Source organism: Tachyglossus aculeatus, chromosome X3 (genome assembly GCF_015852505.1).
Source record: "Tachyglossus aculeatus isolate mTacAcu1 chromosome X3, mTacAcu1.pri, whole genome shotgun sequence".
Lineage (NCBI taxonomy): Eukaryota > Metazoa > Chordata > Mammalia > Monotremata > Tachyglossidae > Tachyglossus > Tachyglossus aculeatus.
This window is the reverse complement of record NC_052099.1, coordinates 6041240-6065444: the sequence shown is the minus strand read 5'-3', so window position 1 is coordinate 6065444 and position 24205 is coordinate 6041240. Positions and strand designations below refer to the sequence as shown.

The following is a 24205-nucleotide window of genomic DNA, read 5'->3' as shown; positions in this document are numbered from 1 at the left end:
GAATTAACTGGCAGATTTAGTGTGAGTCATCTGATCTGTTTGACTGAGAAGATCTGTCCTCCCCCAGATTCCCCATAATCATCGTTAAGAAATACTTTGCTGATGACAGTAAATTTGTTCAGAGTTGTCGCCCTGCTGGATCCTCACTAAGACAAGTAGCTGCTCTGGTCCCATGAATGTCCAGAAGAAATAGTTGTCTCTAACACGATTCTTGGGATTAGACCTTCCTACCTAAAATCTCATTGATCCAGAAGACTCACAATGAGTATTAGTAAAGAAGAGGTGGAGAAATTTCTCGACGACAACCCTGCATTTGTAGAGCGATACTTTGAAAAGAAACTGAACCCTGAGAATGTAGCCACGGCATCGATGGGCGGCCGGCCTGCCGATTTCACAACTTTCAAGGAACTTGGTCAGGTGGAAGAGAGCGAGATTCTTTTTGAGGTGATTCAAGACATGCAGGAAAATATTAACATGGAGAAGGTTGTTTTCAAGATCCTGAGGAGAGTATGCGCTCTCATCTCAGCCGAGCGGTGTAGTCTCTTCATGTACCGTCAGAGAAACGGCATAGCCGAGCTGGCAACGAGGCTCTTTAATATCCACAGAGATAGCACCCTGGAGGAGTGTTTGGTACCTCCAGATTCAGAAATTGTCTTCCCTCTGGACATTGGTGTTTTAGGGCATGTTGCTCAGACCAAGAAAACAGTGAATGTCAAGGACGTGAATGAGGTAGGTTTCCCAGTTCTTTGATAGTCGGTGCACACCCCGTTGGTACTTAAAGGTTTGAGCAAAAAGAGATCAGTAGGTCATTCTGGAATGCCATTCCAGATATCCTGACTAGAATGTCTGTGCAATTCTTGATTCTGTTAACTCTGCTCACATTTAAACTTCATCCTTGCAATTGGAAGTAGTGAACCACCAAACCCCAAAAGAGAGAGTTTACTGATGTGTGTGACAAACACGTTTCTCTGTCTGCTCAAACATGAAATTATCAACCAGATAAATAATTTAAACTGAAATGGCAATAATAACTGCGATCCATTTATTTTAATCTGTTAGAAATAAATCCACAATCCATGTGACCTAAATATAATATCTGGGATTAATCATCTTTAGTTCTTGTTTTGGCAAGTGGGTCACCTTTGAATCGAGTAGAATAGAATGAATAAAATATAAATACAAAACCAGAAAATTCTTGAGAACCTATTACACAAGGCACTGGAAATTCTTAATTCACTTTTTTTTCTTTTGTAAGCAAAGGCAAAGCATTTCAGGACATGTCTAATATCTAATTTCGGACCAACAGCCGAACAATGGACATCCCCTTTCAGCTTGGAAAAAAGCTGGGAATTGGGCATTAATTACCATTAGGTAAAGAAAGGCTACTCACATGTGGAAGAAGCATCGAATTTGTCTAAAGAAGAGGGGATCAACTTCAGATTCATAAACTAAAATGACAGGCTGGGGGATTGATTAGGATTTATTGAATACTCACAATGGCCTTGCTCTATCCAGAGCATCCTGAAGATCCAGGTACTTAATGAACCCAAATCTTTTTTTCTTGGTATTTGTTAAGCACTTACTGTGTGTCGAGCACTGTACTAAGTGCTGAGGGAGATATAATTGGGTCCCACATGGGGCTCATAATCTAGAAGGGAGCACAGAGATTCAATCCCCATTTTGCAGTTGAAGAAACTGAGATAAAGTTAAGTGACTTGTCCAAGGTCACACAGCAAGTAAGGCAGTCCTTGAGACTATAAGCTCATTTTGTGCAGGGAATATGTATGTTTATATGTTTATATGTTATATTACAATCTCCCAAGTGCTTAGTACAGTGCTCTGCACACAGTAAGCGCTCAATAAATATGAATGAATGAACGAAGGAAAGAAGGAAGTGACAGAGTCAGGATTAGAACACCTGGGGCACTTAGGATGAAGGGGAGGGGTGTAAGAATTTCAGGTACAGGAACAGGAGAGTTCCCAATCCTGGCATTAGTGGGTGGGGTGGGGGTGAGTGGGCACATATGTGACAGCAAGCACAACTCCTCCACAATCAATCAATCAGTCATTTATTGAGCACTTACTGTGTGCAGAGCATTGTACCAAGCACTTGGGAGAGTACAGTATAACAGATTTGGTAGACATGTTCCCTGCCTACAATGAGCTCACAGTCTAGAGAGGGAGACAGGTGTTAATATAAAAAAATAAATTAAAGATATGTACATAAGTGCTGTAGGTTTGAGGGATGGGTGAATCAAGGATGGGAAACCCAGTGCAAGGGCTATGCAGAAGGGAGTGGGAAAATAAGAAAGGAGGGTTTAGTCAGGGAAGGCCTCTTGGAGGAGATGGGCCTTCAATAAGGCTTTGAAGGTAGGGAGAGTGATCATCTGTTGGATATGAAGAGATAGGGCATTCCAGACCAGAGGTAGGAGGTGGGTGAGAGGTCGGTGGTGAATAGACAAGATCATGGTAGAGTAGGTTGGCATTAGAGGAGCAAAGTGTGTGGGTTGGATTGTAGTAGGAGAGCACTGAGGTGTGGTAAGAGGGGGCAAGGTGATCGACTGCTTTAAAGCTTATGGTAAGAAGTTTCTGTTTGATGCAGAGATGGATGGGCAATCCCTGGAGGTCCTTGAGGAGTGGGGAAATTTGAACTGAACGTTTTTTCAGGAAAATGATCTGGGCAGCGGAGTGAAGTATGGACTAGAGTGGGGAGAGACAGGAGGCAAGAAGGTCAGAAGGAGGCTGAGGCAGTAACCAAGCCAGGATAGGATAAGTGCTTGGATTAATGTGGTAGCAGTTTGGATGGCGAGGAAAGGGTGGATTTTAGCCACAACTTGCCTTCAGTTCTGTTCCAGGATTCGATGTATTGTCAAAAAGAAGGAAGCCACTTTCCTTCTAAATGGAGGTTCTGGGGTGCTTGATTAGCCTCTCTTTATATGCTTATCCTAGTGGGGGATTTTGAAATGTGAGGATCAAAGTAGAGGTGGATGGGAGGAGCTGTTTCTGTTTAGAGTGCCACTCAGGCTGTGGGAGAGAGGGATCCCCTAGCCAGCCTCCTGCAGTTCTGAGGTTGAGTCGGGAGAAGATGGAGCCCAGAGGCCTCGCTGAAAGTAGATCAAACCTTCAGAGCCTGGACGGTTGTGGGGAGGGCAAAGGTGCCCCCAACTGCAAGAAGCCTCACTCAGAAATCACAGTCAGATCTACATCTAGTCATAGTTCCCTGTCTGAACGTCAACAGTCCTGAAGGCCGTGTTTCACAATCAGAAAAAAAATGCTTTGCTCTCATTTCCCAGCACAAAGCAGGCAGCCTCTTGAAGGAAGGCTGAAAGGTGATTTCACCTCGCATTTTCTACAGGGATAGCACCAAAATCATACTTCGTTTCTGATTTGTTTTTAAACCAGTGCTCCCACTTCAGTCCATTTGCTGATGAGACTACGGATTATGTTACTAGAAATATTCTAGCGACACCCATCATGAATGGCAAAGACGTTGTCGCTGTAATCATGGCTGTTAATAAAACTGATGGTTCGTTTTTCACCAGCTCTGATGAAGATGTAAGTATTCGAAAGATATGGGAAGAGAGAGTGTGTGTGCATGTCTGTGGGTGTGCATGTACATGTGTTGGTCTTGAAGGAATTTGGGCTCTTTAGACTTAAATTCAGATGGCATTTTCTCTGTCCTCCTCAGTTTTAACTTTAAGTTCTGTTCTACTGGTGTTTGAGATTGAATCTGGAACTTTCCTTGTCCTCTGTATTAGATGACACTATTCATAGTAGGATTTCATCCTTATGTGTAAGTGTGACCAAAGGGAGGCCTTCTCCCATGCAGTCGTTTCATTCGTTCTCATTCATTATTACATGCCTGAGCTTGGCACGCAAGGTAGTGGGCACAGGGTTCCAAAATGACTCTGGTTGCTGAGAGGAGGAGAAAATGTGGTGTGTGCATGACAATTATGACTGGCTAGTAGCCTATTTCAATACTAGTTTTTCAAAGCTCCTTGTAAACCTATAAAGTCATAAACACAATTGAGAATTTTCACTGTTTTTTCAGATTTTCTTGAAGTATCTGAATTTTGCCTCCTTAAATCTGAAAATTTATCATTTGAGTTACCTTCACAACTGTGAGACACGAAGAGGCCAGGTAAAATAAAGAGGTGGATTTTTCTTACTGCTTCCTATTTTTAGACTCAGATGGGTTTTTCTCAGACCTCTTCAGTTTAGCAGAATTTTAACTTTGACTTCTGTTTTATTGGAGTTGGGGAAGTTGTACTGGGAAATCAGAAGTACCTTGTTTAGCAGGCCAAGCATATATTTAACAGATGATGAAGTGCTTCTCTGGAAGAATGAAAACATGATAACGAACTTGGAAGGAGGTATCATTTCTGCGGTTCTAGTGCCACAGCGCTCATTCTTATTGGCTGTGGGCCTCCATGAGGCAGGAGTATTTTGGTTTGAATTTGCCTAAGACAGATATAACAGTAGTGTCAAGCTCACATTAGTGAGGTTAATTAACACTGTGCTGACAGGCAGAGAAGCAGTGTGGCCTGGTGGATAGAAGACGGACCTGGGAGTCAGAAGACCTGGGTTTTAATCCTACTCTCCAACTCATCTGCTTTGTGACTTCGGGCAAGTTGCTTCACTTCTCTGTGCCTGTCACCTTATCTGTAAAATGGGACAGGGACTCTGTCCAACCCAATTTGCTTGTACCCACTCCAGTGCTCTGTACAGTGCCTGGTACGCAGTAAGTGCTTAACAAATATCACAATTATTAATGATTATTGTTATTACAGAGTGGATTTTTAATGGTATTTGTTACTATGCGTCAGGCACTGTACTAAGCCCTGGGATATTTTGGGATCCACCTATCACTAGTCTTCCCTGTGAGCCCACCTTCGGGAGCCAAGACATCAGCATATGCACCCGTCACAAAGAGAGCATTTCAGAGTTTTCCATACCCAGCCCCCTTCAATTGGAACAATGCCCTCTGCCCCACAAAGGGAGACCATCCCCAACCAATCAGAGACTGTGTCTCGTCACTTGGAATCCTCTTCAACTGGAGGTTCTGGGCATGGGAGAGAGAGCCCCTGGTGGGGCTTGGGAGGGCCGGCATGCAGCCGGAGGCAGGGGAATGAATGTACTATCTCCAGAGGTCAGAAGTGTGGGCAGCCTTGGGATTAGTGATTCCATTGGGTTTCCATTGCCTTGGGTCCACCAGAGTCTTAGTCTCACTCTGGCTCTGACCCCTGTCTTGGAGCCAATCCGCTCCACTCCAGAAGCACCGAAGTAACTGCTAGTGGCAGCAGTTATGGCAGAGGAGGATGAGTGTAAGAGGGGGTGAGGAGGGTGGTGATGGGGAGAAGTAATAATCCTTTTCTCTTCCCTCTTGCCCTACCAACAGAGCCTAGGAAAAAGGGACTTATGGAAGAGGGAAGGTTGTAATTGGGGCTGACCAAAGTAGAGGATGCCAGGGTTGTAGTTCAGTTATAGGGATTGGAACTGTATTTTGTTCTAGAAGAAGACTGAAAGCTGGTGGTTCTTTAAACTGAAAGAGGGCTTCACATAGTGAAGGAGCCAGAAAAAGCATGGGGTGGAGCAAGGGTTGAAGGACTATGAAATCATTAAATCTACTTTCAGCCTTGGGTATGTGTTTTTCTTGGGGTAATTCAATATCGTCAAAATGTAGGCACTGGGGAAATGATTTCATGGAGGGTTTTTTTTGTTGGTTTGTTTTTGAGTGCTTGGTGCACGTTCGGCTGGCATTCCATCTTTCTGAGGAAAGGTTCTCATGTGTTTGCTCCTTAGGTACTGCTGTGGTCAGCTAATAAGGTCTTTGAGGAGTTGACAGACATCGAGAGACAGTTCCACAAAGCACTTTACACAGTGAGAGCCTATCTGAACTGTGAGAGATACTCTGTGGGGCTTCTGGATATGACCAAGGAAAAGGTAAATCCTTAAGAGTAACAGAAGATGAAATAATAATAATGTACATGTATTATTATTATTATAATGATATTTATTAAGTGCTTACTATGTGCTAATAAGAGCTAGTTCCTAAGAAGCTGCTAAAGAAAAGACCAGTTTATAAGGTCAGGCTCTCCCCTGCCTACTTCAGCCAGAGAAATGCAGCTTTCCTAGGCTCTAATGAATGGTTCTGTTTCTGTCTTTTCTCTTCAGGAGTTCTTTGATGTGTGGCCAGTTTTAATGGGAGAAGCCCAGCCCTACACAGGACCTCGGACCCCAGATGGAAGGGTAAGTCAATTACCACAGTATGAGTCGTTCTTTATCCAGCATTATATATGCCTCTGAAAGGCCTATAATCAACCTATCAATCATTGGTATTTATTAAGCACTTACTGTGTGCAGAGCACTGTACTAAATGCTTGGGAGAGTATAGTACAATAGAGTCGGTAGACACATTCCCTGCCCACAACGAGTTTACAGCCTTAAGGGGGAGACAGACATTAATTAATCAGTCAAGTACTCAATCACCTTGCCCCCTCCTACCTCACCTTGCTACTCTCCTACTACAACCCAACCTGCACATTTGGATCCTCTAATGCCAACCTACTTGCTGTATCTCGATCTCGTCTATCTCACCACCGACCTCTCACCCATGTCCTGCCTCTGGCCTGGAACGCCTCATTCATTCATTCATTCAATCGTATTTATTGAGCACTTACTGTGTGCAGAGCACTGTACTAAGCGCTTGGAAAGTACAATTTGGCAACAGAGACAGTCCCTACCCAAAAATGGGCTCACGGTCTAGATGGGGGACTGCCTCATATCCGACAGTTTCTTCTTATTTCTTCTTCTTTTTTCTTCTGTCATATCCGACAGTTACTCACCCTGCCTTCAAAGCCTTATTGAAGGCAAATCTCCTCCAAGAGGTCTTCCCTGACTAAGCCCTATTTTCCTTTCTCTTCCACACCCTTCTGCATTGCTATGACTTGTCCCTCTAGTCCCTCTCCCCCCCAGCCCTACAGCACTCATGTACAGATCCATAATTTATTTGTACTAAGGTCTGTTTCCCCCTCCAGACAATAAGCTCCTTGTGGGCAGGGTATGTGTCTGTTATATTGTTATATTGTACATTCCCAAGCTCTTAGTACAGTGCTCTGCACACGATAAGCGCTCAATATATATGATTGATTATTAGTGGTATTTATTGAGCACTTACTGGGTGCAAAGGACTGTATTAAGCACCTGGGAGTGTACAATATAATGGAGTTGGTAGACACGTTCCCTGCCCTGAGGAGCTTACAATCTAGTGGAGGAGATTACAGTCTAATAGAATAACTTGATTTTTTTTTGTAGGAAATAGTATTTTACAAAATCATTGATTACATCCTCCATGGAAAAGAAGATATTAAAGTTATTCCGTAAGTAACAAACTTTACAGAGAAAATGCTACAGTTAAAAATGAAGGGCAAACATAATTCAAGCAAATCACCTTCATCCATATTTCGATCTGGTGCTGTGCTTTCTCTTTCACATTCATGATTTCGAGACAGCCTGTGGAGCCAAGAGCTTTCATTTAGTTTTCTTCTTTAAAAAAAAATAATATTCATTAATCCCTTACTCTGTAACGCTATACTAAGTGCTGGGGTAGATACAAGCTATTCAGGTTGGACACAGTCCATGTCCCATATGGGTCGCACCATCCCATTTTATAGATGAGGTAACTGAGGCACAGAGAATTGAAGTGACTTGACCAAGGTCACACAGCAGACAAGTGGCAGAGGTGGGATTAGAATCAAGTCCTCTGTCTCCCAGGCCCGTGCTCTTTCCACACAGACCATGATGCTTCTCCAGTTACTTAGTTATTTTCAGTTCAACAGTGAAGGTAGACCACATTTTTCCAGAGTCTTTTTTTTCTTTCAAAAACCCTCTTCCTTAAGAAGCTGAATTGTGCTTGCCACCAAATTGTCTCTCCTCTCTCTACTCCTGGAGAATAATCCCAGCTCACAGCCTTAAGAATGACCTATACCTATATGGGTTCTGAAAGGCTCTCAGGCCAGTAGTGGAGCTAAGTGAAAGGACATGTGAGTTCTGGCCCCCAGAAAGGTATTCTCCAACCACTCTGGGAGTGAGTTGAACTAGTATTTTGCTTGTTTTGGAAAATTTGGAAAATGTTTGCTCCTGACCTATTCTGAATGAATGGGATTTACCTGAAATTAGATTTGTTTTTCAAAAGCGCTTCAAAATGTAAAACACTTTTAAAGCAATCTGCACCACTCTGCACCTCCTCCTTTGAACCAGATTAGTCGATGGAAATATTTCCCGATAAAGTCCTCTCACCTTGCAAATTGCTCCATCCCAGGATTGTGAGGTGATGTGAATAGAGAAAGAGGAATCATCTCAACCTTTGACATTAAGCAGTCTGGAAAGTCTGCCTTCAGCAAGTTCAAAATACCTGGAGCTGAAAGGAATGCTTAAGAATTTTGAGCAGGGGAGAGGACAGTGAGGCAAAGAGAAGGCAAGCCCAGCTCTATGTCAACGAAGTGGTAGGCTACTCCATGCCAGTTGAGCAAGTGAACTGAATTGGGAGTGGAGAGTAGAGGACAAATGTTTACACACCTTCCAACTATTTTTAAGTGGGTAAATTCAGTAGTTAGATGTCTAACATTTGGTTCAATGATACCTTCTCATATATCGTTTAAAAACAAGGAATCAAAGATGGCTCCAGGCTTCCACTGTGGCCTACAATGGAAGCCTGGAGCCATGTTTGATTCCTTGTTCTTGTTCTGCCTCACAAACGTGGTAAAGGGGGACTTGAAGTGTTAGTGTTAGGCAAAGGTAGGAGAAGGACCAGTTTGCAGGGGAATGATGATCTGTCTTGGACTGTGTTCGGTTTGAGACAGGTCATCCATGTGAAGGTGTTCCTGCCCACTGGGAAAGATGCAGGACAGTGAAGGATGTGGAATTGAAAAGCAGATTAGCAGTCAGGACTGGAGACATAGATCCAGGCTTCACCAATTTGCTTTCTTAGGATAGCCAAAGCCCTCTGAGGAGGGGAAAAAGGGATTTTTCACCCGGGGATCAGTGCCCTGGGCTCTGTCGACTCTAGTGCATGGTGAACGCTGAGGTATAGGAGAAAGGGTGTGGCTTTCTGCAGTGTTTTGGGTAAAATCAAAGTTGCTATTCCTTGTGAAGCTCATTCAAAGCAATTCTCGAGGGGAAAAAACCCCCAAAAAACTGCTCCCTGGGCAACATGGTCATGGCCAGACATGGCCATGAGGAGATTTCTAAAAGAGGGGAGGTTGGGGAGGGACTGACAACTAGGGAGCCCAGTATTTAGCTCAGTCATCTATCTCCTTCCTTGACATTTTCTGCTTCAGTTTCTCTCCGTCTCTAGAGACCCTGCAGTCTGGGCACTAGAAAAACATCCAAGATTTGATTAGTGCTATTGTTCAACAGAGGAGGAAAAGAAATGCCAAGGGCCTTCCATAGGCAACGCTTGCCTCCTTGTCCTCGAGCTTAATCTCAACTGTCTTGAGTCTACTGTGCTCTCCCTATTTTGTTTTTGGAGCTCATCAGGGCTTCACTTTTCTCTCTTAAACTGCATACGCTTTCTCTCTGAGCCACTTTGGAGTTGCCTATGCTGTACAGGCCTGGGGTTACAGATTGGTGGTCCGAATCCAGAGTCTGCCGCCTTGGTCTGTGGCTGGGGTGTTTGGGCCTCATGGTGGTGGACTATGACAACCCAAGCCTCCCACCTCCCCACTGCTTCTCCTTGTCAGGCCTGACAATACAGAAAGAGTTCTCAGGAGAGGCAACGTGCTCCCTGCAATCTTGTGTGCCTGCTCCTCCTCCTCCTCCCACGAGGTTGCTGCCTATCTTGAGATCCGAACTGAGTCTTCAAGGAGCCGATGGCATTCCTCTACAGCAGCCCCGTTCCCCACTTGGTCAACACCCGGCAGGAGGGTGAGAGATATCACGAACGTTCCTCCCTACGGTGGAGCCTGTGGCGCTTGCCGCACTTACTTCACATCCTCAGCCCATCCCGGCCGGGCCTAGGGCGATGAAGGCTATCCCAGAATGGGACACCACTGGGAACCCCAGTGAAATGGGCAGCTTCTTGATCACACTGCACCAGCACCTTAAGGATCCTAGGGGCCATCAATCAACTGCAAGATGAGGCACTTGGAAGGTCTGCATGATGCCGATGGCAACGTTGAAGTAACATCAATGCATCATGCTGAGGCTGATGTCAGTTATAATGTCTCACCCTCCCCTCATCTCCCAATCTGGACTGTGGAGTCCAGTGATTGACTACACCACCTCACCCTGACTCTCTGCTGCTTATTTCAGTGCTAGGGAGTCCAGGGCACCTAAAGACTTTAAAGCAGTGCTCTCTAAACTGTAGGTTGGGGCCACTAGTGGTCCCTACAAAGGCTTTTGGTGGCCCTCATCATCACCCCCAGTACCCTTATCTTGGCTAAACAGATCTCCTTTTTCTGGTGTAGAAGACTTGTGCCTACTTGCATGGGTGACAGAGAACAAAAGAAGCATATACCTTGGAATGCCCACCACAGGATAGAAATGATCCAATTCGAACTTAAAAATTGCCTGAGACTAAATGGCACAGTCTCTAGATGGTGAATTATCGGCCTAACTTACCATAGGCTGCCTTTTTCGTACCCTTTGGAGAGGCCCTTAGATAAATCCTGAAGGAAACAGGTGAAACTAATCTTTTGGACAACTGGGGTGGCTGCCCCAGGATCTCTGGGTCTTGCAGGGGTGTTGGGGGGGTGGGGGAGGAGCTGGGGTGCAGGGAGAGGCTTTCATCACTCTGGGTGTCACATCCCTCTCCTTCTTTCCCCTCCCCTTCCACCTCACCCTGTTATTCCACTGTAGTTCTGTGACAGAACAAGTCATTGGGGTTTATTTGGGATTGGGAGAATGTACCTTAATATAATTCCCAGTCCACAGGCTCTAAGTCTGAACATTTATTGACTTGGTCTCCTAGTGGCCGGGCAAATGTTGAGAGTTATTTTTTAAACAAAAAGAGGTGTTCTGCTTCAGACTTTTTCCGGAGTGTTTTCGTGGACATGAATTCTGCATTTTTCTTTTCATTCAGAAATCCCCCAGACAATCACTGGGCGCTGAGCAGTGGCCTGCCAACATATGTAGCAGAGAGTGGCTTTGTAAGTTCCTTCCTTCATTCAAATTTCATTGAATGCTTTAGACCATGGGTCAGCCACCCTGGCGCAGGTACAAGAGGGTGGCCTGCCCAGCCAACCTGGCTGGCTTGCACACTGGTGGTGCTGATGCCCTTTTCCGGCACGCTAGGCTCCTTCCAGATCCACGATGCCACTGCTTGTTCACAGCTGCCGCTCCAGAGACCTACATGAGGTCAGACCGGCTCCAAATTTATTACAGAGAAATCCTACATACAGGCAGTGGGGATTGGAGAGGTGGAAGTTCCCCCACTTCTGCCAACCGGTCTCTCTAACGGCTCGCAGGAGCTGCTTGCTCGGACCAAACCACTTGCAGCAAAACATGACCCTGAGTGGTCCTGAGAGGCCCTGACAGATTCACCAGCCCATTGAAGTTTTCCCAATATCCCACTGGGCCTGGGCAATGATCCGGGTCCCCTCCTTGACTCCCTCCTCCAGCTGGGCAGAACACAAGAGCAACAGCTACGTCTCAGCCTGACTCAGAAGTGGCAGACATAGCTATGCCTGAAACTTCAGCTCCTCCCTATAGGGGCCTGGCCTAGGCTCCCCTGAGAATGGCGTTAGCACCATGGCAGTATTGTGCAGTGATGGAATTGAAACTCATATTTATACTTTGCTAACTCTGGGCACATTAAATTATTCTGAGGTGCATCGAGTCATTCATTCTTAATCTGAGAGGATAAGTGGCCAGTTTGCTTATTCTTATACAATTAGGGGTGCAATTATTTGTGTTGGAAAGTTTCATCTAATGTTATGAGTATGTAAAATAAAATAATTTTTCTGTTCCTCTTCCAGATCTGCAACATTATGAATGCTCCAGCAGAGGAGATGTTTAAATTTCAGGTATGTTTTCATCTAGCTGTTGAGAGAAATTATATTTTGTTTTTTTCAGAAGTCTTTCCTGCCCCAAAATAATGCATAGAAGATTGTTTCAATCTATAGGATGCTGCGGACCTGAAATTCACATTCCCGGTTTAATACACCAAAATAAAAACATTCAAGTACCATCATTTATTTGTTCTTAGCAGACTCTGTTGGCTCATCCTTTAGACTCTACATTGTAACCTCGTTGTGGGCAGGGAATGTGCCTACCAACTGTATGGATGATTGATGCCAAATTCAGGTGGTTCAAGTGGGCCTAGTCACCTCACTAATAATAATAACAATAATAACTGTGGTATTAGTTAAGTGCTTACTAAATGGCAGGCACTGTACTAAGCACTGAGGTGGGTAAAAGCAAATCAGGTTGGACACAGTCCCTGTCCCACAGGGAGCTCACAATCTTAATCCACATTTTACAGATGAGGTAACTGAGGTACAGAGAAGTGAAATAACTTGACCAAGGTCACATAGCAGACAAGTGGCAGAGCTGGGACTAGAACCCAGATCCTTCTGACTCCCTGGCCCTTGCTCTTTCCATTAGGCCACGCTACTTCTCACAATAATAATATGGCTGACACATGCCAAACTCTTGGGATTCAAGCGGGCCTAGTCAACTCACTAATTATGATGATGACGATGATTGTGGTATTTGTTAAGCATGTACTATGTACTAAACACTGGAGTAGATGCAAGATAATCAGGTCGATCACAGTCCCTGTCCCACATGGGGTTCACGGTCTAAGAGGGAGGGAGAACAGGTCTTGAATTCCCATTTTACAGATGAGGAGATGGATCAGAGAAGCAAAGTGACTTGCCCAAGATCACACAGCAGAGGAGTGGCAGAGCCAGGATCAGAAGCCAGCTCTTCTGGCTCCCAGGCCCATGCTCTTTCCACTAGGTCACCCTGTTTCCAATTTCTTCCTTATTCAAGGTTGCAGGCTGGAGAGGGCTGCAGTCCAGTGGCTGGAATCCTAGGGATTGTTCACATAAACCATTATCCCCTAGTCTCCTGGCCCTGTTTCTGGATGGGACCGGTCTCGTCATTCTGGTCTGGCTCAGCCCAAAGATGCCAGAGGCAAAGACAGATCCCAGGCCAGGATTGGAACTGGGCTTGCACTTGGATTTGTACCCTTTATTCACCCCTTCCCTCAGCCCCATAGCACTGATGTCCATATCCGTAATTTATTGATTGATATTAGTAACTGTTCTACCTTCTAGACTGTAAGCTCTCTGTGAGCAAGGAACGCATCTACCAACTCTGTTACACTGTACTCTCCCAAATGCTTAGTACAGTGCTCTGCTTGTATTAATAAATACAATATGAATTGTATTTTTGAATTGCATTAAAAAATACAAGAAGAACAATATGTGTTCTTCCCGTCTTCTTCAGATCGTAAACACCTCCAGGGCAGAGCAATTCACCATAGCACCTAGACATAGTAGAGTGCTCAGCCCAGATTGATGGCCGATAAATATACTTTTTGGATGATAATTCGTCTTTTTTATTTCTTTTTAGGAAGGTCCTTTAGATGACTCTGGATGGATTATCAAAAATGTCCTGTCCATGCCAATAGTTAACAAAAAAGAAGAAATTGTTGGCGTAGCCACTTTTTACAACAGGAAAGATGGAAAGCCATTTGATGAACAGGACGAAGTTCTCATGGAGGTAGAAATGTTGATTACAGTACATCTGAATGAGCTTTTGAAAAAAAACCCCAAACCTTAGGCTAAATCCCTGGAACCCCACAATACAGTAGTTCAGAATATTTTTGCAGCTCACTTGCCCCAGAGGATGCTGGGATGTTCGGGAGCCATATCACTTGTGTGAACACTTGGTGTGGATCCCAACCTTGGAGGACCCATTGCTTAGGACCGGCAGGCTGATCCGAGGGCATGTGGTCCAGGCTTAGTGTCGATGGGAATTATCCAGTTGGGTCCATCTCCAGGGGAGAGCCTGACTTCCCTTCCAACTTTAAATCACCTTGTCTTGAGTCAACCAATAGGGATGTGTGATCCAGTTGAGGAAGGAGGCTGATGAGGTCCACTTCAACCTATTTTTGTTGCTGAATTTTTGAATTTGTAACAAGATAGTTGTAGTTCTCAAAGAGTAATTTGGGAGATGATGAACTTTGAGGCGAAGAGTGGAATGGGGAAGAAAAGCCGGATAAATCACCTTTTTTTTGCATAATTGAAGAATTTGGGGAGAATATGTTTTCTAGAACTATGTAACCAGATTAAAAAGAAGTATTCAAACAAGCAGCATTGTAGACCTATAGTTTAACTGCTCTGTCTGGTTTTGAAGTCTCTAACGCAGTTTCTCGGCTGGTCTGTACTCAATACTGATACCTATGACAAGATGAATAAATTAGAGAATCGGAAGGACATTGCTCAGGACATGGTGCTGTATCATGTGAAATGCGACAAGGATGAAATTCAAGAAATCCTGGTATTTGCATTTTAGATCTCTAGAATGTTAGAACATTAATCATGGTTAAATGACTAGATTAAAATTCATAGCATGATTCGCATTTGTGGGATATTTAAATGATCTTTAATCGTAATAAAAACAAATTTGATTTTTGAATTAAATTTTCAAACTGGTTGTATAATATAGCAATATCAAATGATAAATGTTATTATCCTGGAAATATAAACAAGCTGAAAAAATGAAAAGCGGCATTTTTATTAACATCATTAAGGTCAAAAAGTATGATATTCTCAGATCATGTTAGGGCAACATGAAGAATCTTTCTTTAAGCCTACATAACTCATTTCTAAAATGAGTCTGCTTTCATATTTTCTCCAGAGGTGAAGGATTATACAGTGATTTGATAGGATTGAGCTCAAATAGCTTTTTCTAATGAATCTAGTGCTTATGTTGATGATTCCTAAGATTTAATTAAAGCAGTTTAGATGGGTTGGTCCTACTCAGGAGACTCACCATAGAATATCTACTGCTTTAAATATGAAAATTTTCACAAATACATAAACACAAATATTTTCTCTTTAGCCAACACGAGAGAAACTGGGGAAAGAGCCGGAAGATTGTGATGAAGTTGAACTTGGTAAAATATTGGTAAGAGATCGACCTCCAAGTTTCCTACTGATGAAAGGGGTGGGATGGTGCAGCTGGAGCCCCGAATGAGCTTGGGCAAGCCAAGGATTCCCCAGATCTGAAATACTAGGGTGAGGTATGATCTTCACAAAGCTGACATAGGCCAACCATTCCCAGCTGCTCTCCATTTAGGATCACAGCATGGCAACCCCTAAATTGAAAATTTGTGGGGTCAAACAGGAAATGGCCTCAAATTCACTTCTAGGGAGTGCTGTGGCACATGACAGCTACCCTATGGGGCAGCAGGGAGTACTATGATCTATTCAGTTGGAAGCAGCATGGCTCAGTGGAAAGAGCATGGGCTTTGGAGTCAGAGGTCATGGGTTCAAATTCCAGCTCCGCCAATTGTCAGCTGTGTGACTTCGGGCAAGTCACTTCACTTCTCTGTGCCTCAGTTACCTCATCTGTAAAATGGGGATTGAGACTGTGAGCCCCCCATGGGACAACTTGATCACCTTGTAACCTCCCCAGTGCTTAGAACAGTGCTTTGCACATAGTAAGCACTTAATAAATGCCATTATTATTATTATCATCATTATTATTATTATTGAGTACTTATTGTGGGCCGAGCACTGTACTAATCTCTTGGGAAAGTACAATACAACAATAAACAGACACATTAGTGAAGAGAACATTGATTTGGGAATCATGAGTCCTAGTTGCTGCCCCTAGATCTGCCCCAGCCTGCTGATTGAACTTGGGCACAGTCCATGTTCCACATGAGGCTCACAGTCTTAATCCCCATTTTATAGATGAGGTACCTGAGGCCCAGAGAAGTGAAGTGACTTGCCCAGGATCACCCAGTAGATAAGTGGCAGAGTTGGGATTAGAATCCAGGTCTTCTGATTCCCAGACCTGTGCTCTAGCCACTTGGCTACACTGTTTCTCCACCTGTACTCTTTGGGACTTAGTTTTCTTACCCATAAATGGGAATGGTAATACTTATCCCTCTCTACCTCCAATGAACATGGGGGAGTAAAACAAGCTAGCCGATGTTAAAGTGCTTTGGAAAAATGAAAGTTATCCACATTCAAGGTGGTGTTATAGAATTAATGTGCATGAGTAATGGTGCTCTTGAAAGTGAATTTCAAGTCATTTCTGACTGGCCTCACTCCTGTTCTGTGCTTTGATCCATACTAAATGGATCTGGAACTAGCAGGGGCCAGAACTCGGTGGAGCACAGGCAAGGACTGGGCTGGGATACATCCTGGGATTCCCAGATTGGGGGAGAATTAATCTAGCTCCTTGAAAATATGAGAGAGAGAGAGGGAGGGGGAGGGAGAGGGAGAAGGAGAAGATTCCAGCAAAAATGGTTTGAACATGTTATTGAGGTAGGGACAAGAAACGCAGTGTGTGACTCAGAAGTGAATTTTAATTAAAAAATAATTTGGCCTCTCAGTGGCATGGAATGTGTAAGAAAATGAGTCTCATTTTAATTTGATTGGATGTTGTACAGCAAATATGAATGTTTACATTCGAATAGCTAAGTTCAGGTTCAGTATATGACTATACTAATGATCGCCATTTCAAAGGAAAGGGTGGGAGCAAGAAGTAGGTGGTAGGAGAGGTGAGAATGTGGGTATAGTGAGTAGATTATCTTGGGAGGTTGAAGAGTGAGTGTTGGGGTGTAGTGGGAAAGCGGGTAGATATGTAGGATGGAGGAAACTAATTGAATGCCGTAAAGGCAATGGTCCCATCTGAAAGAGAAGCTGCTTCTGTAACACTTAGCTTTAAGAGGAATTTGTGATATTGATTTAAGAAGTGGCTGAAGCACTGAAATTCCCCATAACATTTGCTTTCAGAAAATGGAATTGCCAGGTCCTAACAAATTTGGTATCTATGAGTTCCATTTCTCTGATTTGGAATGCACCGAACTTGAGCTTGTGAAGTGTGGCATTCAAATGTACTATGAACTTGGAGTAGTGAAGAAGTTTCAGATTCCACAAGAGGTAGGTGACTACCTTGGTTTAAAAATGAAAATACTGGTAGACATTTGAAGAGAATGACAGTTGGCAGTTTATAATGTTTCCTGTATGAATGGATTACAGTAGTCCCTCTCTAGTGCACTGGCACTCTATGATCACTTTGGCTGTAAACGATTTTTATTACATAAAATTCCTCCATTTGCTGAACCTCTGCCAATCTACTCCCTTGTTGCTCCCACTGCCCCAGTGGGAACCTGATTGGCCGAGGTAAGAGAGTGCTAGTGACACTGCACAAACCACTAGCACTAAAATCATTTCCTTCTCCCCGGGGTTCTCAGTCCCAAAATCTCCATGCTTTACACAGGAGACTCCATCATCATCCCTCCCTCTCTAATGCTGACAGGCTGTGATAGCATTTCAACCCTCAGTCAATCAATCAATCATATTTATTGATGGCGCACTTACTATGTGCAGAGCACTGTACTAAGCACTTGAGAAAGCACAATACAACAGAATTAGCAGAAATGTTCCCTGCCCATAATGAGCTTACAGTCTAGAGGGGGAGATGGGCATTAATATGGATAATATTCAATATCCAATAATATGAATAATATAATGTGAATTAATATGATTTACTCTCTCCACCAACCTCCCCACTGCTCCCATACATACTTTTGGTACTCATTAAAATTTATACAGATAAGTCAATTCTGTTAGGACAATTTACAGTCATAAGATAAGACTACATAAGAATAAATTTAATAGAGTAATTATGTAGTTGTAGAGACAGTAATAATGAACTTTTACTGTAAAGCAAAACCAAAATTCTGGAAAAAAACTCACTGTATAAAAGCACAATACCACAATTTTTGGTAAGTTTTTTTTTCTTTTTCATTATTTTCCTCAAACCATTCACTTGCAAACTCTCCTCCATATTTACAAAATTTGGTGCCCAAAAGTAAATAATTCAGGTGCAAACCTGATGATATTGAGACCAACCAAGTTGTTTCCTGAATCTGAGTTTTTTATTCTAGGTCACCTTTCTGTCTATCTACCATTGATCCGTTCCTACACTGTGTCTAATTCCTCCAAAAAGAATGACTGGATAGCTTATGTTCCAAAAACTGTGTTATTGACAGTAACAGCATATTGTCTGAAAGTGGTAGTGTCAGGCAACCCTTAGCACTTATGCAAATATCAGTCGAAATGCTCCACTTAGTTATTCATTCATTTCATTTTTCCATACTTGTGCTATTACCAATTACATCTCAATTTTTCCTCCTGCTTCTGGTGTATTCATCCCCCCTGCCTTACCTCCTTCCCTTCCCCACAGCACCTGTATATATGTTTTTACGTATTTATTACTCTATTTATTTTACTGGTACATATTCTATTTATTTTATTTTGTTAACATGTTTTGTTTTGTTCTGTCTCTCCCTTCTAGACTGTGAGCCCACTGTTGAGTAGGGACCGTCTCTATATGTTGCCAACTTGTACTTCCCAAGCGCTTAGTACAGTGCTCTGCACACAGTAAGCGCTCAGTAAATACGATTGAATGAATGAATGAATTTATATGTGCCTGTCATCATTGCCACTTGTCTGCTATGTGACATTGGGCAAGTCAATTAGCTTCTCTGGGCCTCAGTTGCCTCATCTGTAAAATTGGGATTAAGGCTCTAAGCCCAATGTTGGGACATAGATTGGGTCCAACCTGATTATCTTGCATCTACCCCAGAATTTAGTATAGTGCCTGGCACATAGTAAGTGCTTAACAAATACCATAAAAAGCAAAACGAAACATTAGAGGGTAAACTCCTAAAGAGCAGGTCTTTCCTGCCCACTCTCTCCTGCCCTTTCCACAAACATCCCGCTGCCGCTCCCCAGCCGACCAGATTTTCATCTGCTGGTTTTCGAGAAGAATCTAGGTGTGGGAGAAAGGGAAGGGAGAGGGCTTTTCTCTAGTTGGTATTCAGAAGAGGGTATCCCTAGTATGATGAATTGGGATCAATCTGTTGTTTGGCAACTGTGTTGCTCTCCTTCTCTTTGTGTTCAGGTGCTGGTCAGATTTCTGTATTCAGTCAGCAAAGGCTACCGGAGGATTACTTACCACAACTGGCGTCACGGTTTCAATGTGGCACAAACCATGTTCACCCTCTTAATGGTAATTTACTGGGTTTTTGAATTTTTATTCTCTTTTTCCTCTTTCATTTCTTGTAAGGGCATGCACTATTTCTACTAGGCTTGGCCTCCAGTATTATACCAGTGTTAGAATGCCCAAGATCACGAGGATATGCCAAATCATGGGTGCATGGTAATTTGGGGACGCTACACTCTTCTGCTTCCCCCTCTAGATTGTAAACTCACTGTGGGCAGGAAACATGTCTTGTATTGTACTCTCTCAAGCATTTAGTACAGTGCTCTACACAGAGTAAGTGCTCAAAAAATACGATTGACTGACTGACCTCCTCCAATCCTGAGTAAACTGCTGATCCACTCAGCAGCGGATCATCTTCAGTTTGGAGGAGACAGAAGCAGGTGGCTCTCTCAAATTGCTTTGCTATGACCACTGTCTCCTCCAAACAGCTGATCTCTAATCAGCTCTTGAGTAGATGGGCCCGGCAGCATGTAACAATGTGATTCTTGGCCGTAATGATGTGGAATATTTTTATCCTTGACATTTTTCCATCAGCATTACTGAAGTGGCAATTTGATAAGTATCCTGAGGGAATAAGACCAACTTCTAGAGCAAGCAGCTGCTAAGATCACTCTAATTCCAGCGGCAGCCTTGGGGTAAACCACATCTCAAAAACATGCTATTTGTAAGCCATTTTCTGCTGTAGAGGAAAAATCATTCTTGCCTGCAAGAGATTGCTGCTGTGGCTGCTGATTAAAGGGGTGGTGCACAAATGCAAAGACTGATAGTTTACGTCTTCACATTACTAAAGATCCAACTTACAAACTATTATTCATTTTCAATGGATCTATAATCTAGCTTCTGCTTTAAATCATATAAAAATCATTATCCTTTTAAATAATTTTCTTCCCAAACTTTGACTTGGAGAACCGCAGCACATTTTCTGGTGCCCCGGTCAACTGGTCAATCAATCAATCAATCAATTGTATTTATTGAGCACTTATGGTGTGCAGAGCACTGTACCAAGAGCTTGGGAGAGTACAATATAACAAAGTTGGTAGATACATCCCCTGCCCACAGCGAGCTTACAGTCTAGAGGGGGAGACTGACATTAACATAAATGATGGATATGCACATAAGTGCTGTGGGGCTGAGGGAGAGGTGAATAAAGGATGCAAATCCAAGTGCAGGGGCGATGCAGAGGGGAGCGGGAGGAGGGGAAATGAGGGCTCAGTTAGGATTGGTACAAGGCCAAGTTCCATCTGCGATGAAAGGTTGGACAGTCAAACTAAGACAGGAAGAAACAGTTAACTGGATGGATGGAAATTATCAGGCCCTGATGAGGTGAATCCTAGAGTACTTGAGAAATTGGCAGATGTTACTGCAGAGTCACTAACCCTTGCTTTTGAGGGTTCATGGGAGCCTGAAGGCTTCAGGGATTGGAAATAGAACAAATGTTGTTTCTGCCTTGAAAATGAGATGAGAAGGATGACTATTTGGCATAGATCAGCCAGATAAAGATTGATATCTCTTTAACAATCAAGTTGCAACCACTTGGAAGAGGATACGATAGTAGGAGGCAATCAGCAAGGTTTGTGAAGAGCAAATCTATATCAGACAAATTTAATTTCCTTCTCTAATAGAGTGACAGACCATACAAGCAAGGAGACTTTTGATTCCATCCAACCTGACACCCTTATTGACAAGCTAGGAAATGCTAGGCTCAACAATATTACTACTAGGTGGATGTCCGGCTGACCTGAGTGGGACTGAAAGGGCAATTAGTCAATGGTATTTATTGAGCACTTACCCTGTGCAGAGCACGGTACTAAGCATTTGGGAGAGTACAAGACGACAGAGTCAGGCTCCATTAGAATTGTCACTGGATAGCTAGGATTATTAAATCCTCTTGCCATGTTTGCAAATAGTAGTTTTGCCTTTCAAAAATTTGAAATTGAAGAGGAGTTAACGAAATACTGTGATTCTTTCTTTGCAGACTGGCAAACTGAAAAGTTACTACACAGATTTGGAGGCTTTGGCGATGGTAACTGCTGGCTTGTGTCACGATATTGACCACAGGGGAACCAACAACCTTTACCAGATGAAGTATGATTTAAAGATCCTGTTCATTTGTGGGTGGTAAGGAGTCTGAAAGGAACTCAAGTCCAGGCCTGCTCATTCTTGCAGGGTTTCCATCTTACAGGATCTAAACCCACCCAGTGTGTAATGAATTATTTAGGAAAACAACACCAAACAAGCCTCTTATTCCAGATTTGCCACAGGCACTGTAAATCACTGGCAGTCCGATCGATTGTACGTAGAGTACAGGCGAGAGAGACTCCATCCAGGCTCTGCTGTGGAGCTATATAGCTGGCTGTGAAGGGCTGAGTCCGAGGGGAGGCAGTGCCACCCAGTGGCCATTTTGCTCATTTATCTTTTCTGCCTTGCCAGGGGACACAGCCGTCATAAGGTTTACGTTTTGGGTGCCAGTCGGTCGCATTTATAATAATAATAATACTAATAATGATAATGATGGTATTTGTTAAGCGCTTACTATGTGAGAAGCACTGTTCTAAGCGCTGGGTTGAGCGCTTCCTGTGTGCAGAGCACCGTACTAAGCGCTTGGGAGAGTACAGTATAACAGACACGTGCCTTGCCCACAGCAATAGTAGGATTGGCTCTTGGTGACTTCAAAATAGTCACCAGGCCTCAATTGGACCTAGTAGAGAAGCAGCGTGGCTTAGCAGAAAGAGCCCGGGCTTGGGAGTCAGGGATCATGGGTTCTAATGCCACTTCTTCTACCTGTCTGCTGTGTGACCTTGGGCAAGCCACTTAACTTCTCTGTGCCTCAATTACCTCATCTGTGAGAGGGGGATCAAGACTGTGAGCCCCACGTGGGACAACCTGATTACCTTGTGTCTACCCCAACACTTAGAACAGTGCTTGGCACATAGTAAGCGCTTAACAAATACCATCATTATTAATAGGTAAGAAACTGAGGCTCTGTCATCACTGAGTGGTGTTTTCAGCACCACTGTGCTATGAGCCAAGTGTACTTGCGTGGATCGTTTAACCTCTATAAAGAGGAATAAAACCACTTAGGCCCTAACTGACTAATAGATCACGCCTTGTGCAACCCAGAACAAATGGATAGCATTTATTCCTAAAGACCTAATGCTGCTACCCAATAAGGGGCAGCCTTTTGTGTGCATAGTGTAGCCAAGACAATGGGGTTAATATTGACCTTTTCAGCCACATGTGAACTCTTATATGAATTTCACTATCAATGGTTTCTCTTCAAATACAAAGGAAAACATTCTCTCTTCTCTCTCTGGATTGGTAGCAGCATTAGGTCTTTAGGAATAAATGCTATCCATTTGTTCTGGGTGGCACAAGGCATGATCTAGCTGGAAAGAGACTCCACCTCCATAGTGAGCCCTCAAAAGGTTTTGAAGAATGAGAATTTAGCTTGTAAAAGCAATTTTTTGTATTGTTATTAGTAAATCCATACATTTTTCTATCAATTAGATGATGCCTTAATTTCCTTATTGACTTGGTTGTGAATAAGTTGTCATAACTTGTGAACACTGTGGCCTCTGAGTGGTGTGAGTTTTTGTGAGAGGGTGTGGGTATGTGTGTTTTGGATGGGACGGGTTGATATGTATTGATATGTTATAGTAACTTTTTTTTTCTATAACCAGATCTCAGAATCCCTTAGCAAAGCTTCATGGTTCATCAATTTTAGAAAGACACCATTTGGAGTTTGGGAAGTTTTTACTTGCAGATGAGGTTTGTGATATAATGCTAATCAAGTTGATTATATAATAGCCAAACTCAATTACTAGCTTTCCGTAAACTGCTTATTTAAAAAGTACAAGTCCCAGTCTTAATAACAGTATATAAGTACTAAATATCTTCTTTCCTAAACCAAAAGCCTCCATAATGCTATATGTGTTTTTTTGAAAACTCCCTTCAAAGGTGCTGTCTGATAAATTGCAGTTTTCTTCCTGAAGCGTCTGGCAAAATTCTTCCCTTGGGGCCAGGGCAGCCACTAATAATAATAATAATAGTTGTGGCATTTATTAAGGGCTAACTATGTGCAAAGCACTGTACTAAGTGCCGGGGTAGATAACAATGTTTGGAGATCAGACCCAGCCCCTTTTCCTTTAGACAACCCTGTTAGATTCTCTCCAGTTCCAGAACAAAATAAACTCGAAGCTCCCAGCACCAGAAGGTGGAGGGGGTTTGTTCTGCTCAGTTTTGATGGGCATACAAAACTCTGGCCCCAGAAGTGCAGGGTTAGCTGTTGTGCATGTACCAAACTCCACAGCTAATGCATCCTATGCTCTCCGGGGTCATGTCCCTTTGGACAGGGACACCATAGACCCGCACTGAGATACTGCAGAGCCGAGAGGGCGGATGGGAGATTTATATCAGCCACTCTTCTATCCAGGAGGGAGAGTCAAGTGGATTATCTCCTTCCAAAATAGCTGGCTTCAAATAAAGCCTTAGCTCACATTTGTTGCTGTATGAATGATACTCATATTGAGAAGCCGTGTGGCCTAGTGGATACAGCAAGGGCCTGGGAGTAAGAAGGACCTGGGTGCTAATCTCAGCTCTGCCACTTGTCTGTTGTGTGACCTTGGGCATGTCACTTCACTTCTCTGAGCTTCAGTTCCCTCATCTGCAAAAAGGGGATGAAGACTGTATCTTGTATCTCCCCCAGTGCTTAGTACGGTGCTTGGCACATAGAAAGCACTTAACAAATACCATTAAAACAAAAAAAAAAAACCCTGATACTCATAAGGGGACTAGCAGTTTTTTACTTTGGGATCCCGAAGTGCATTTTAAATAATCTGCAGGGTAATTAGTAGACTCAAGGGGCCTTAGCAGACTGCATGACTCTCCCTGGAAAATTTCCATTCCTGTTATTATACCCAAATAGCAAAGCTCAAATCCCCCACTCAGG

General features: G+C 43.3%; 1 protein-coding gene across 2 annotated transcripts in view; it reads left to right on the top strand.

Moving 5' to 3' along the window:
- Positions 1–261: 261 nt before the first annotated feature.
- PDE6B (phosphodiesterase 6B) overlaps positions 262–24205 on the top strand; it is a 33508-nt gene continuing 9564 nt past the window's right edge. The window contains exons 1-15 of one of the 2 annotated variants that reach the window (XM_038770348.1): positions 262–729; positions 3403–3555; positions 4052–4141; positions 5803–5943; positions 6175–6249; positions 7315–7379; positions 11081–11147; positions 11976–12023; positions 13579–13728; positions 14365–14508; positions 15073–15138; positions 16980–17126; positions 19156–19263; positions 21233–21342; positions 22938–23025. In XM_038770348.1, the coding sequence (XP_038626276.1) occupies positions 262–729; positions 3403–3555; positions 4052–4141; positions 5803–5943; positions 6175–6249; positions 7315–7379; positions 11081–11147; positions 11976–12023; positions 13579–13728; positions 14365–14508; positions 15073–15138; positions 16980–17126; positions 19156–19263; positions 21233–21342; positions 22938–23025 (1920 nt within the window). Of the gene's footprint in view, positions 730–3402; positions 3556–4051; positions 4142–5183; positions 5325–5802; positions 5944–6174; positions 6250–7314; positions 7380–11080; positions 11148–11975; positions 12024–13578; positions 13729–14364; positions 14509–15072; positions 15139–16979; positions 17127–19155; positions 19264–21232; positions 21343–22937; positions 23026–24205 lie in introns of those variants that run through there. The other variant, XM_038770349.1, reaches the window with a different exon arrangement.